This window comes from Dipodomys merriami, unplaced genomic scaffold, assembly GCF_024711535.1.
Source record: "Dipodomys merriami isolate MVZ:Mamm:240054 unplaced genomic scaffold, mDipMer1.0.p SCAF_52, whole genome shotgun sequence".
Taxonomy (NCBI): Eukaryota; Metazoa; Chordata; class Mammalia; order Rodentia; family Heteromyidae; genus Dipodomys; species Dipodomys merriami.
In genome coordinates this window covers 8,449,953-8,462,571 of record NW_027206091.1, presented here as the reverse complement: position 1 = coordinate 8,462,571, position 12,619 = coordinate 8,449,953, and the positions used below count along the sequence as shown (strand labels likewise).

Below are 12,619 nucleotides of genomic sequence, written 5' to 3'. Positions count from 1 at the left end.
AGGCACCGTGAAAGGAAGACAAGCTGGCCACATGAGTGACTTTGGGGGCAAATGCATCTTCTCCCACCTCCTCTGAGAAGGGAGGTGAGGGCATTGGTGTGGCTTATGCCAAAGAGGGAAGGAAGCAGTCACACTGCCTCCTTGATAGGGCCAGAAATGGGAGAGTAGAGAGATCCTGACATTTCATAGTTAAGTGTACTCTGTCCCCAGTATTGGGGGGAGAGGGGGAGCTTGAATATGGACCCTCCCCCACCAAGACTGCATAGGAACATGAAGGACAACGGTCTTGGCTCCTAGTGCTACACTGATGACCTGTTTTTAGATCTTGGTGTCTTTCTTACAAGTGGTTTATTTTTTTGTGCTAGAAGATAAGCTACACCTGTCATCGTAGCTACTCAGGGGCTGAGAAATGAGGATCGCAGTTCAAAGCCAGCCTGGGCAGGAAAGTCCATGAGACTCTTACCTCCAATGAACCATTAGAATACATGGTGGGTGCTGTGGCTCAAAGTGGTAGAGCACTAGGCTTAAGCAAAAGAGCTCACCGACAGCACCCAGGCCCTGATTCAAGCCCCATAAGGGACCAAAAAAATGAACGAAGTTACAGAGTTTATCTTAATTCTTTATTTTTTTATGCACGCTCAAAATTGAGATCTCATAACTTTGGCATTCTGCCCTTTTCAGTTAACATTTCTTTGTATGCTTTATTCTCCTACATAAAAGCCATGTGGGTCACACGATGGGTCTTGAACTCTGGGCCTGGGTGCTGTACCTGAACTCTTCAGCTCTCAAGGCAAGTGCTCTGCCACTTGAGCCACCGCACCACTTCCAGTTTTCTGATGGTTAATTGGAGATAAGAGTCTCACATGGGCTGGGAAGGTGGCTCAGTGGTAGAGCGCTTGCCTTGCATGCCTGAGGCCCTGGGTTCGATTCCTCAGCACCACATAAGCAAAAAGAAAAAAAGCTGGAAGTGGCGCTGTGCCTCAAGTAGTAGAGCGCTAGCCTTGAGCTGAAGAGCTGAGGGACAGCGCCCAGGCCCAGAGTTCAGGCCCCACGACTGGACCAAAAAAAAGTCTCACAGACTTTCCTGCCCAGGCTGGCTTTGAACTGTGATCCTCAGATCTCAGCCTCCTTTGTAGGTAGGATTATAGGTATGAGCCACTGGCACCCGGCTTGTTTTTTGTTTTGTTTTTTACAATGAAGTCTTACTGTGTTGCCTAGGCTAGCCTTGAACTCCTAGACTAAGTGATCTTCAGCCTCAGCCTCCCAAGTAGTTGGAACTACAAGCATACACCAGCATACCTGGCCTTGAACATTAGTTGAGTGGCCTCAGAAACAAATCATTCCCCTTGTTGGGTATTTATGCCCCATCAAGTGTCTATTGGGTTCCAGGTGGAACATGTGGTTTTGTAGGCATACCTCAGGCTCCAGTTCAACTCCACAGTTGTGCCACTTTTCCTGCCCTCTGCATGGGCCAGTCCCACTTGATGGCCATCCCTGTATTGTCTTGATGCCTACTGGCAGAGTCTGACTGGTGCTAACCCAGTGTGGGTCTTGTGCTGAGAATTGGGTAAGCATCGTGTGTTTGGATCCTGGTAGCTATTCTATGAAGTAGAGACGTTGCTTCCATTTTCCAGAAGCAATTCTGGGGTCCACAGTCCCTACCAAGCCATGGTGGTGCTATGTCTCACTGCTGCTCTTTGATAATCCCCCCATTCCTCTCGTCATTGTAGATTCTGATGATGGTGGGCCTGCCTGCTGCCGGCAAGACCACGTGGGCCATCAAACATGCAGCTTCCAACCCTTCCAAGAAGTATAACATCCTGGGTACCAATGCCATCATGGATAAGATGAGGGTAAGAGGGCCTTTGGACTCAACTCAGCCACCGCACATCCCCTAGCTTCTGCTCTGCCCTGGGCCACTTGGTCCTCACCACCTCCTGCCCACAGGTGATGGGCCTGCGCCGGCAGCGGAACTATGCCGGCCGCTGGGACGTCCTGATCCAGCAGGCTACCCAGTGCCTCAACCGCCTCATCCAGATCGCTGCCCGCAAGAAACGCAACTATATCCTCGATCAGGTATTTAATAGACGAGAGGGGCCCTGGCGCCTACCTGGGACTTCCCCCTCTGGTCCTTTTCTCTTCTCCCCATAATGCTGGAGTAACTATACTACTCAGAGTCAACCCTGCATGAGGGTGCATGTAAACACAATGCTGTACAGGGGGAGCCCAGCCTGTGGGTGGGGTGGCGCAGCAGGGAGGGGGGGCAAATTCCAGGTCAACTAGCTTAACAAAGAACCTTCTTTTTGTTGTGGTGGTGGTGCTTGAACTTAGGGTCTGGGCTCTATCCCTGAGCTTCTTTGCGCTTAAAACTAGGATTCTACCCCCTGAGTCACACATCACTTCCAGTACTTTGTTTTGTTTTGTTTTTGTCAGTCATGGGGCTTGAACTCTGGGTCTGGGCACTGTCCCTCAGCTCTTCAGCTCAAAGCTAATGCTCTACCACTTGAGCCACAGTGCCCACTTCCAGCTTTTTCTGTTTATGTGGTGCTGAGGAATCGAACCCAGGGATTCATGCATGGGAGGCAAGCACTCTACCACTGAGCCACCTTCCCAGCCCCACTTGGAGTTTTTGAGTGGTTAATTGGAGATAAAGAGTCTCACATGGACTTTTCTGCCTGGACTGCCTTTGAACCACTTAGATGTCAGCTTCCTGAATGGCTAGGATTATAGGCATCAGCCTGGCAAACCTTCTTAGTGTGAGCCACAGAGTAAAATAGGCAAGATAGAGATCTCTGAACTTGACAAACTAGGGCTTCAACCCCAGCTCTACCCCTTCTTGGTCATGTGCTTTTGGTGCTAACTCAATCTTGTGACTCGTAGTCTCCTAGGGTGCCCGCTGGAGAGTCTAGTGGCCCCACTCACCAATCTAGGAGCATGCATTTACACCATAGGTGTGGCCCAACTTGAGGTTCAGCAATTTGGAGTTCGGCTAGGAATATGGTTCTTGGTTTTCAGCATTCCCAAAATGGTAATGGATCTCTGTCCCCAAGTAATGACGTCCACATGTTCACAAACATCTGTCCTGCGGGCTTCCCAAAGTGCCAGGGTGGCGCTGTGAATGAGCCTTGCCTCCATGCTAAGAACCTGTGCCAACACATTGTAAGCCAATGCCCACCCTGGGGACCTGGCTCCTTAGCCCTGTTGAAGGCCTCTAAAGGACCATGTTGCCTTTAATGTGGGATAGACCCTATACCACGCAGCTGGGGCCAGTCTGTCATAGTTACTCCTCCAGCTCAGTTCCTCCATTAACCAGCCTGCTACTTTACCTGTTTCTCTTTGGAGACTTAATTCTTTTTAAAAAACACTTGGTTTCGTCCTGAATGGCCAAGTGGGGCTATTAACACTTTGACAATCCTCTTCTGAATTCCCTAAAAAGAATTCCTGGCCTGATTTGTTTTCCTCAACTCACTGCTTAAACCAGCTATGAAATCTACTTCAAACCTGTGGCCCAGTGGAAGGGGTTTCCAAATGGATTGTCTAACAGTCCTGCCCAGGTGGCCTGTCCTGATTTCTGTAGTGCTCAGGCACACAGGAGCAGAACACTGTGAAGGCTACAGCTGGTGCCAGCTGGTTCGGAGATAGGACCTGGGCTATACCAAATGTGCCTGTGCTCTTCAGGGCTGCTGGCTCCTAGGACAGAGTTGTGTGAGTCAGGTGAGCTAGTCATGTGATTCAGACCGGTAGCAAAACAAAGGCCCTGATCTTTGAAGGTGAGGAGGAGAGTTTTGTTTTTGTTTTTTTTTAATTTTATTATTTTATTTGTGAACATACTGTACAGAGGGGTTACAATTACTTGGGCAGGATGATGCGTACATTTCTTACCAAGCATTGCACCCTCCTCCTTTGGTTTACCCTTCACATCCCTTCCCAGCCTCCCCCCCAATCCCAATCCTTCTCCTTCCCCCAGGAGGAGAGTTTTAAACGACCTTCCCCATAGCTAGGCACAGAGGCTGAATTCCAGGCCTGAAGCTAAACCATTCAGACTAGAGAAAGAGAATCTTGACCTGTTTGGCCTCAGTCCCTAAAATTAGGGTTCCAGAAAATTCTGGGTATGAGAAGAAAGTGTGTGGGTAAGGAAGAGTCAAAGCAGGCCCCTGGCCAGCTTTGCCACACGTAATTGTTTCCTGGGCTCAGTGCCATTTCCAAAGGGGAAGCTAGAGCCTCAGGTCAGGTCCTGCCGTGGAGGCCCAGGTGCAGGTACCTCCCCGGTTAGCCGACACACTAGGTCTTTCCTGTACCTCGTCCTGTCCACACAGCCTGCTCTGCTCCCCACATTGGCCAATTCTCTTTCTCCATTGCTGGCCCTTCACCTCTTGGAGCCCACACAAACCCACCATACTCACCTTAGGTCTGCTCTCCACCCAGCCCTATTGAGTGTGATGGCCCACGGTCCTGCCAAAGAGCTCATGGTGTCTCCCTCCAGCTGCCACCCACCAAAACCAGCTCTCCAGCTTCTCACCCAATTCTTGGGTTAGCCACAGTCCAGAGCCAGGGGACCTAGACGGCCTGGGCATGTGCACTCACTTACTCTCTCTCCCCCCCTTTTCTCTCTCTTCCCCCCTCCTCTTTCTCTCCCCATCTTCAGGCAGGGTGGGACTGGAAAAGCTGAGCTTGTTGTTGGCTTGTTTCCTGGCAACAGGCCCTGGTGACCACAGCTGTGCTGGGTTGGCCCCAGGGCTCTGAGCTCACTGTGTTTGCTATGGTAACAGCCGCCAGCAGCTAGCAAGTCCCTCTCCTCCAGGAAAGCCAGCCACTGGCACTTGTGCTTGGCGCCATGTCGCCCCCTTCTCCCATCCAAACCAGGGTAGGCAGGGGAGGTCCCTGCCCCGTGTCTCCTGGAGGACCTCTGGGCCCTTCCATTCCCCGGTACCTGAGGAGCCACAGGGACAGCCATCTTGGCACAGCCTCCCCTCTTCTGACCCCTTGGGATGTTGGAGAATAGCTGACTTTGCTCAAGGAAGTAGTAGAGTTGTGAGGGGGAAAGTGGAAAGGAGGACTTCACTTTTTCTACCCTTTGTGGCCTCTCCTAGGCTCATGCTGACCGCCCTGGGAGCAACACCCCCACTTGGAGTTCAAGGGTGGAGAGGAGTTCCCCACCCCTCCCACCCCCCCGCCCCACCCCACATGAGTGCCTGGACCAGGCTCTAGTTGATTTAGGGAACATTTGGCCAAAGTCTCCCATATGTCTTAGCCGGAGCCCCTGGCCTGCTCCTTGGGTCCTGGAAAAGGAACCTTCATAAAACTTCACTCAGAGCCTGTGACAACCTCTTTCCTGTCAGCCATGTGTTCAAATCCACTCTCTGTTGACTTCTTCCCCTTGTCACATGTCAGAGCCACTAGAGTTTTCCAGATACAATTAACCAGTTGCTTCGCTTCTGTTAGGTTCCTGGTTTGGAACGACCCTGAGGATTTCCCTGTAGGATCAGGCCCTGCCTCCAGCCAGTCTGCGGGAGTGCCTAAGTGAGGTTGGACTTCTAAAGTCCGACCTGCTGTCACTAGAGGCTGACGGAGTCCAGAAGCCCTGTGGCCCAGCTCACAGAGACTGCGGTCCCAAAGGACTTGGTGCTCTAGCCAGTGTTTTTCAGTCATATACATGTGTTCTAGTGTACCAGTCTGTGCCCGCACCTGCTCACGGAGGAAGGGGCAACACAAGGGGAGCTCCTAGGGGAGGCTTGAGTGGAAGAGCCACACGTAACTGAGTGGCCCCACAGAGTTATAGCAGCACGCTGTATACCAGCACTCCACAGACACCTGAGCATCAGGTGACTTCCAGGCCAGCCTGGGCTTCATATCTCAAGAGGAAATAAAGGGGGACTGGGAAGGTAGCTAAGCAGTAGAGTGCCTTTCTTGCATGCATGAGGCCCGGGGTTCAATTCCTCAGCACCACATAAGCAGAAAAAGCCAGAAATCGTACTGTGGCTCAAATGGTAGAGCGCTAGCCTTGAGCTGAAGTGCTCAGAGACAGCACCCAGGCCCAGAGTTCAGACCCCACAACCAACAAAAAAAACTTCAGAAGAGTATATACCATAGAATTCTGTTCATGTCAAGAACCCACACAAGTGTTTGTGGAAGACTGTTTAAGAAATTCAGTCAGCCAGGCGCCAGTGGCTCAAGCCTGTAATCCCAGCTACTCAGGAGGTTGAGATCTGAGGATCATGGTTCAAAGCCAGCAGGAAAGTCTGTGAGACTCTGATCTCCAATAAACCACTAGAAAACCGGAAGTGGTGCTATGGCTCCAGTGGTAGAGCACTCACCTTGAGCTGAAGAGCTCAGGGATAGTGCCCAAGCCCAGAGTTCAAGCCCCACGACCGAAAAATTAAGTCAGAGGACAGGTGCTAGTGGCACAGGCCTGTAATGCTAGCTATTCAGGAAGATCTGAGATCTGAGAATTGCATTTCAAAGCCAGGCCGACAGGAAAGTCCATGAGACATTTTATCTCCAATGAACTACCAGAAAAGGCACTGTGGCTCCTAAGTTCAAGCCCCATAACCAACAATAAATAAATAAAATCTAGTCCAGGTTGTCTCTGGGAAGTAGGGCTGGCACAAGGTGGGTGAGAGATGAACTTTTGGCTAGTTTCCTATGAGCACATAGAGCACTGTTAGCATAGAGAAAGGGAGTAGTAAGAACAGGATGGAAAGGCAAAGCCTAGGCTAGCTGTGGGCACCTCCCGTCGCTGCCCTACTTAATTCCCGCCGAGGAAAACTACAGCAACAAACCCACCTCTCCTTCTCCTTGTTGCAGACAAATGTTTATGGGTCAGCCCAGAGACGAAAAATGAGACCATTTGAAGGCTTCCAGCGGAAAGCCATTGTCATTTGTCCCACTGATGAAGACCTAAAAGACCGAACAATAAAGCGGACTGACGAGGAGGGGAAGGATGTCCCGGATCACGCCGTCTTGGAAATGAAAGGTAGCAGTGACCAGCTCTCTGGGGCTGTGTCCACAGTGTCCTGCAGAGAAAAGGCTCCAGTGTCCCTGCCCACTTAGGGTTCCTCTGTGGATTTGCCCCCTCCTCTTTTTTTTTTTTTTTCTTTTCTTTTCTTTCCCAGTCCTGGGGCTGAAACTCAGGGCCTGGGCACTATCGCTAAGCTTCTTTTGCTCAAGGCTAGCACTCTACCACTTCAGCCACAGCGCCACTTCTGGCTTTTTCTGTGTATGTGGTATACTAAGGAATCGAACCCAGGGCTTCATGCATGCTGGGCAAGCACTCTACCACTAAGCCACACTCCTAGCCCATCTTCTTGTTCCTGTTGTGTCTGTGGAACTGTTTTTAGATTAGATGGATTCAGGGAGAAGGTGGGGGAGCCCTGGGTGGATTGCTCGAGAATGTCAGTTTCTCAATAACTAGGGACATGTGTCCACCTGCCCAGTCACTCCCACGAGTGAGGCTAGGAGCGGGGCAAGCTCTTCAGGAAATTGAGGCAAGAGTTTTTGTCAGCTGACAGCACACTGAGGGCTTAGGGCCCCATCTTAACTCTTATCTCCTTCACTGTCCATGCCGTCCTCCTGTCCCCGCTGGCGGGCCATGGCACTGCCTGTGGAAGGGATAGCTGCCAGTGGGACTGACCTTCCCCGCCCCTTCCCTAGCCAACTTCACCTTGCCCGACGTGGGCGACTTCCTGGACGAGGTGCTGTTCGTGGAGCTGCAGCGGGAGGAGGCGGACAAGCTGGTGAGGCAGTACAACGAGGAAGGCCGCAGGGCCGGGCCACCCCCCGAAAAGCGCTTTGATAACCGGGGTGGCGGTGGCTTCCGAGGCCGTGGGGGTGGCAGCAACTTCCAGCGCTACGACAACCGAGGCCCTCCGGGAGGCAACCGTGGAGGCTTCCAGAACCGAGCAGGAGGCAGCGGTGGAGGAGGCAACTACCGAGGAGGTAAGAGATCAGACTCTGGCCTTGCTTCCAAAGCCCCTGTGCCCACTCGTGTGCCCCAATACTCCTCAAGGGGTTCCGGGTCCCACCTCGGGACCTGGCACAGGCCGGGGTTAGGGAATTTAATTTGCATCCTCCCTCCACTGTCTCTGCCTCGAAGTGTCTTTATTATAACTTAACAAATATGTCCTGAGCCCTGCTCCGTTTCAGTGCTATGCCAAGGCATTCTGATGATGCAGCTGGGGCCCAAATACCTTAGTAGCTTCCACCCCCCCCCCCCCCCCCCCCCAGTGAAGCTGCTGGGGACATGCAAGAGATGAGAGTTGAGTAAGGGCTCTGAGAAGAAAGGGCTCCAAGGCCACCATGCGCAGCCAAGATGAACGGGGCGCAACCGTCATGTTCTCTCACCCTGGACCCCACCCTGTGCACCCTGTCCTGCTTCCTGACCCCTCTTCCCAGCTCATGCCACAACTGTTGGGGTGTGGTCACCGTCCAGCCATAGTAGCCCACGGTCAAGGTTGCCAGGACCCCCATGGTGCACCCTAAGAATGACAGGCTCTCATGGGTCTCCAACCCAGGCTTCAACCGCAGCGGAGGTGGTGGCTACAACCAGAACCGCTGGGGTAACAACAGCCGGGATAACAACAACTCCAACAACCGAGGCAGCTATAACCGGCCGCCCCAGCAACAGCCGCCGCCCCAGCAGCCGCCACCCCCACAGCCACCACCCCAGCAGCCGCCGCCGCCACCCAGCTACAGCCCTGTGCGCAACCCCCCGGGCCCCGGCAGCTACAAGAACAGCAGCATCCCAGGCTCCAGCGCCAACACCAGCACCCCCACCATGAGCAGCTACAGCCCCCCACAGGTAAGGGGCCACCCTGGCCTTTTACATGGCAGGGGACCAATCAGAGGGGATCGCCTGTGCATGCTTGCCTCCAACCTGCCTGCAACTGCTTTCCCCTTACAACCTGCCCTCCACAGCACACTCACGTCCTGGATGGTGGATCACTGGCCCCAGACCTTGTCTTCCCTCATACATCACCACTCCACCCCATTGAGCTATACTCAAGCCCTGCCTGGCAGCCACCTCCTATGCCAAAAGTCAGAAGACCTTCCTCCCAGCCCCACAGTACCCTGGCTGCTGAGTCTCCCCCTATGAGCCTTACCTGGCCCCCAAAGGACTAGAACTAGGGAAGTTAGAACTCACAGGCCTAGTACACTGTCACTTGAACCATGTCTCTAGCCCTTTTCCATTTGTTATTTCTGGGGTGGGGCCTGGGCTCCTACCTGTGCCTCCCCGGGTTACTGGCCCTGATAGGTGCCGTGGCACTGTACCACAGTGGTGAAGGCTTTGGGATTCGGTTCTATGACCTTGGCTCCATGATTGCTCCTTGTTGAGGTTCTAACTGCCTCTGGGCGGGACTCCACATCCATATACTCCAAAAATCTTGTTTATTGAGTTCGTTGGAAATTCAAGGCAGTGGCAAAGGCTAGGTATGTGGTGGTCCTTGTTTTATAGAAAATGAAGCCAACTAGCGGGGCGCTGGTGGCTCACGCCTGTAATCCTAGCTACTCAGGAGGCTGAGATCTGAGGATCGTGGTTCAAAGCCAGCCTAGCCCGGGCAGGAAAGATCGTGAGACTCCTATCTCCAATAAGCCACTAGAAAACCGGAAGTGGCGCTGTAGCTCTAGTGGTAGAGTGCTTGCCTTGAGCTGAAGAGCTCAGGGACAGCGCCTAAGCCCAGAGTTCAAGCCCCATGACTGACAAAAAAAGAAAATGAAGCCAGCTCCCAAGTGAAGCCTTGTTCCTGGCTCCCCATGGGTCTCAGAGATGAGGGCCGAGCTGATCCCCTCCAGTCTAGTCAGGAGCAGTTTCACAGCTTTGGTGTTTCTCTCCACTTACAGCCGAGTTACAGCCAGCCACCCTACAGCCAGGCAGGCTACGGCCAGGGCTACACAGCCCCACCGCCTCCACCTCCGCCGCCACCTGCCTACAACTATGGGAGCTATGGCAGCTACAACCCGGCCCCCTACACCCCTCCACCACCTCCCACAGCACAGACCTATCCACAGCCTGCCTATAACCAGTATCAGCAGGTAGGTGCAATCAGGGGCCCCAGGACTTTGAAGGCCCTGCCTTAGCCCTAAAATGGTAGGCAGCCGGCTGGCCTCAAATAAGCCCTTGTCTAATTCAGCCAGATGTAAACACATCTGCACTGGCTGTCAGCAGTGGAGTCCTGCCCAGGCCCACGCCCCCCATCCCATGCCCACTATAGCTGTCTTCTCACTGATTTGAGGACTATGTCCAGATCTGGGCCGGCCGGCCATTCAGTCCCTCAATGCCCCCACGCAGCATCGGCTCAGTCATGCATCCTCCCAAGGTGCCCATATGTGGGCCCTGGGGAAGAGCGGTTGCTGGGCAGAGCTCACGTGTTCTGTCTGTCCACAGTACGCCCAGCAATGGAACCAGTACTATCAGAACCAGGGCCAGTGGCCACCATACTATGGGAGCTACGACTACGGGAGCTACTCTGGCAGCACACCTGGCGGCACCAGCACACAGTAGCGGAGGCCAGGACTCCTCCACCAGCGCCTGCCTGCCTGACCGACCGCCTGCTCCGGCCCTCCCCACCCCTGTGGGTCCCGGGCCGCAGGGGGCGGCACGTCCTGGGCTGCCTTCCTCCAGAGGGGACGGGGCGTCCTGAGCCGCCTTCCTCCAGGGGGGACGGGGCGTCCTGAGCCGCCTTCCTCCAGGGGGGACGGGGCGTCCTGAGCCACCTTCCTCCAGGGGGGACGGGGCGTCCTGAGCCACCTTCCTCCAGGGGGGACGGGGCGTCCTGAGCCGCCTTCCTCCAGGGGGCTTCTTGCCCATCTCAGGCCAGGCATTTTTCTCTGGATTCAGATAGGCAACAATGACCTTTTATTTTCTGTTTATCCCCCCCCTTTCCACTTTCCCTTCTTCCTCCTCCTCTTCCCCCCCCCACCCCCCAAGTCCCCATCTCTTTTTTGACTAAAGAGTGCCCCTTCCGCCTTGGTCTCAGTGACTGGGGGGGACCTGCCTGTCCGCACCCCCAGCCCAGCCCCTTCATGCAGTTGGTTGTAAATTCTTCCAGGAGCTGTTTTACTGTCTACTTTTCAGGATTAAAAAAAAAAAAAAAATCAAAAACTTAAAAAAAAAAAAGTTTAAAAAGCAAAATGTGGAGGGAGGAAGCAGTGACATATTTTTTGGTAATTATGCTTTTTTTTTAATTTTTAGAATTTGTCTGTTTTTACTGTGGGTCGGCGTTGATCCTTCAAAATAACCCATTTCTTTGCTGAGTTCAGGTGACCGAGGAAGAGCCACACCCTCGAAACAAAAAAAAAAAACAAAACCACAAAACCATCTTGAAGCTAACTTTTTCTACGATGTCTCAGTCCCCCGTGACTTTGCACACGAGCTTCTTTGTTCGGTTGAATTGTAACTGCTTTTTTGTATTTGGAGAGAGTGTGACTATTGAACTTGAAACCTTTTCTTCCAGGTGTCCTGGTAGTTTCTGGGGGGCTCAAATGGGTGAGAGGGTGAGGGGAAGATGGGGGTACAGGGCACCTCTCTCCCCGGTGCCAGAGCCCAGGGTTTTCCTACATCCATCTCAAGCCCTGCTTCCCCCTTCTCCCAGGTGTTTTAACAAGCTCCTGACAACGCCGCATTTACCAAGAAATGTTTCTGCCCCATTTTGTTTTGTTTGAATAAATGAGATGGTAGCTCCTAGAAGAAGGAAGCAGGCTCAAGACCCTGAAAGTGGCTCAAGTCTCTGAGGCACAGATGAGGCCCACAGCAGACACAGATGAGGCCACGGGATGGGGAGCAGACTGCTCTGTGGAGGCCATCCCCAGGTATCGCCTGACCCTGGGCATGGGCAAGGCTTGTGGGCTTGTACTTAGCACCAGACTTCCTGTCTCCTGTGCTATATAGGCTGGTTGTTAGGGGCGTCATTTCTCAGCCAATCCATGCTAGGTGCTGGTCCTAACAAGGTAATTAGCCTTGTTCTCATCCCCAGTTCCACAGAGCACCACCAGCCAGGGTCCATTGAGCGTCTGGGCAGTGTGAGCACCAGGTTTCCTAGGCCTCGTGTGGCATCTCCATTCCTATAGCCATTGTCCTCCTAGCAACTTCCATTCTCTGTCCCCAGGGCATATGTTCTCAGGTTAGGAGCTGGGAGCCCTGGAAATCTGCAAAAGCAAGAGGGGGCTGGGTTGATCCAACTGAACATAAGAAGCCAGGGTTGGCTGGATGAGGGCAGAGGGCCTGGGTCCCCTAGTCTGGAAAAGTCCCATTTCTGGGCAGGCGCTGCTCAATGGCGCCCTCTGCTGACACTTCCTGCTGGTGCATCTGTAGATTCCACACATGAATTATTGGTTGCTGTCCACGACTCAGACTGAGGAAGTTCTTCCTCTGTTCTTAGCCAGTCCCAGTTTCCTCCCAAGTCCTTACTCTGATCCTCTTGCCCAGTCCCTGAAGGATAAAGCTAAAACCACTTAATAGGATTTAAGAGGGTCCACATGATCTGACACCTGGTGACCCTTAGCAGCTTTGCCCTCTTGGACTGAAATTCAGACCAGTGGTTCTTCCTAAGAACCATTCCTTTTTGGAACCTCTCATTGCCATGGGCCTCTGCTTGGGAAATTTGCATACATTTAGGGTTTTGCC

At 53.1% G+C, this 12,619-nt stretch overlaps 1 protein-coding gene across 3 annotated transcripts in view; it reads left to right on the top strand.

Annotated features, from left to right (window-relative positions):
- LOC138811184 (heterogeneous nuclear ribonucleoprotein U-like protein 1) overlaps window positions 1-11,449 on the top strand; it is a 29,467-nt gene extending 18,018 nt beyond the window's left edge. For all 3 annotated transcript variants that reach the window (XM_069998857.1, XM_069998856.1, XM_069998858.1), the window contains 7 exons: window positions 1,731-1,853; window positions 1,948-2,076; window positions 6,805-6,973; window positions 7,651-7,935; window positions 8,511-8,797; window positions 9,838-10,029; window positions 10,382-11,449. In XM_069998857.1, the coding sequence (XP_069854958.1) occupies window positions 1,731-1,853; window positions 1,948-2,076; window positions 6,805-6,973; window positions 7,651-7,935; window positions 8,511-8,797; window positions 9,838-10,029; window positions 10,382-10,498 (1,302 nt within the window). In that variant the 3' untranslated portion in view covers window positions 10,499-11,449. The remainder of the gene's footprint in view (window positions 1-1,730; window positions 1,854-1,947; window positions 2,077-6,804; window positions 6,974-7,650; window positions 7,936-8,510; window positions 8,798-9,837; window positions 10,030-10,381) is intronic.
- Window positions 11,450-12,619: the final 1,170 nt, after the last annotated feature.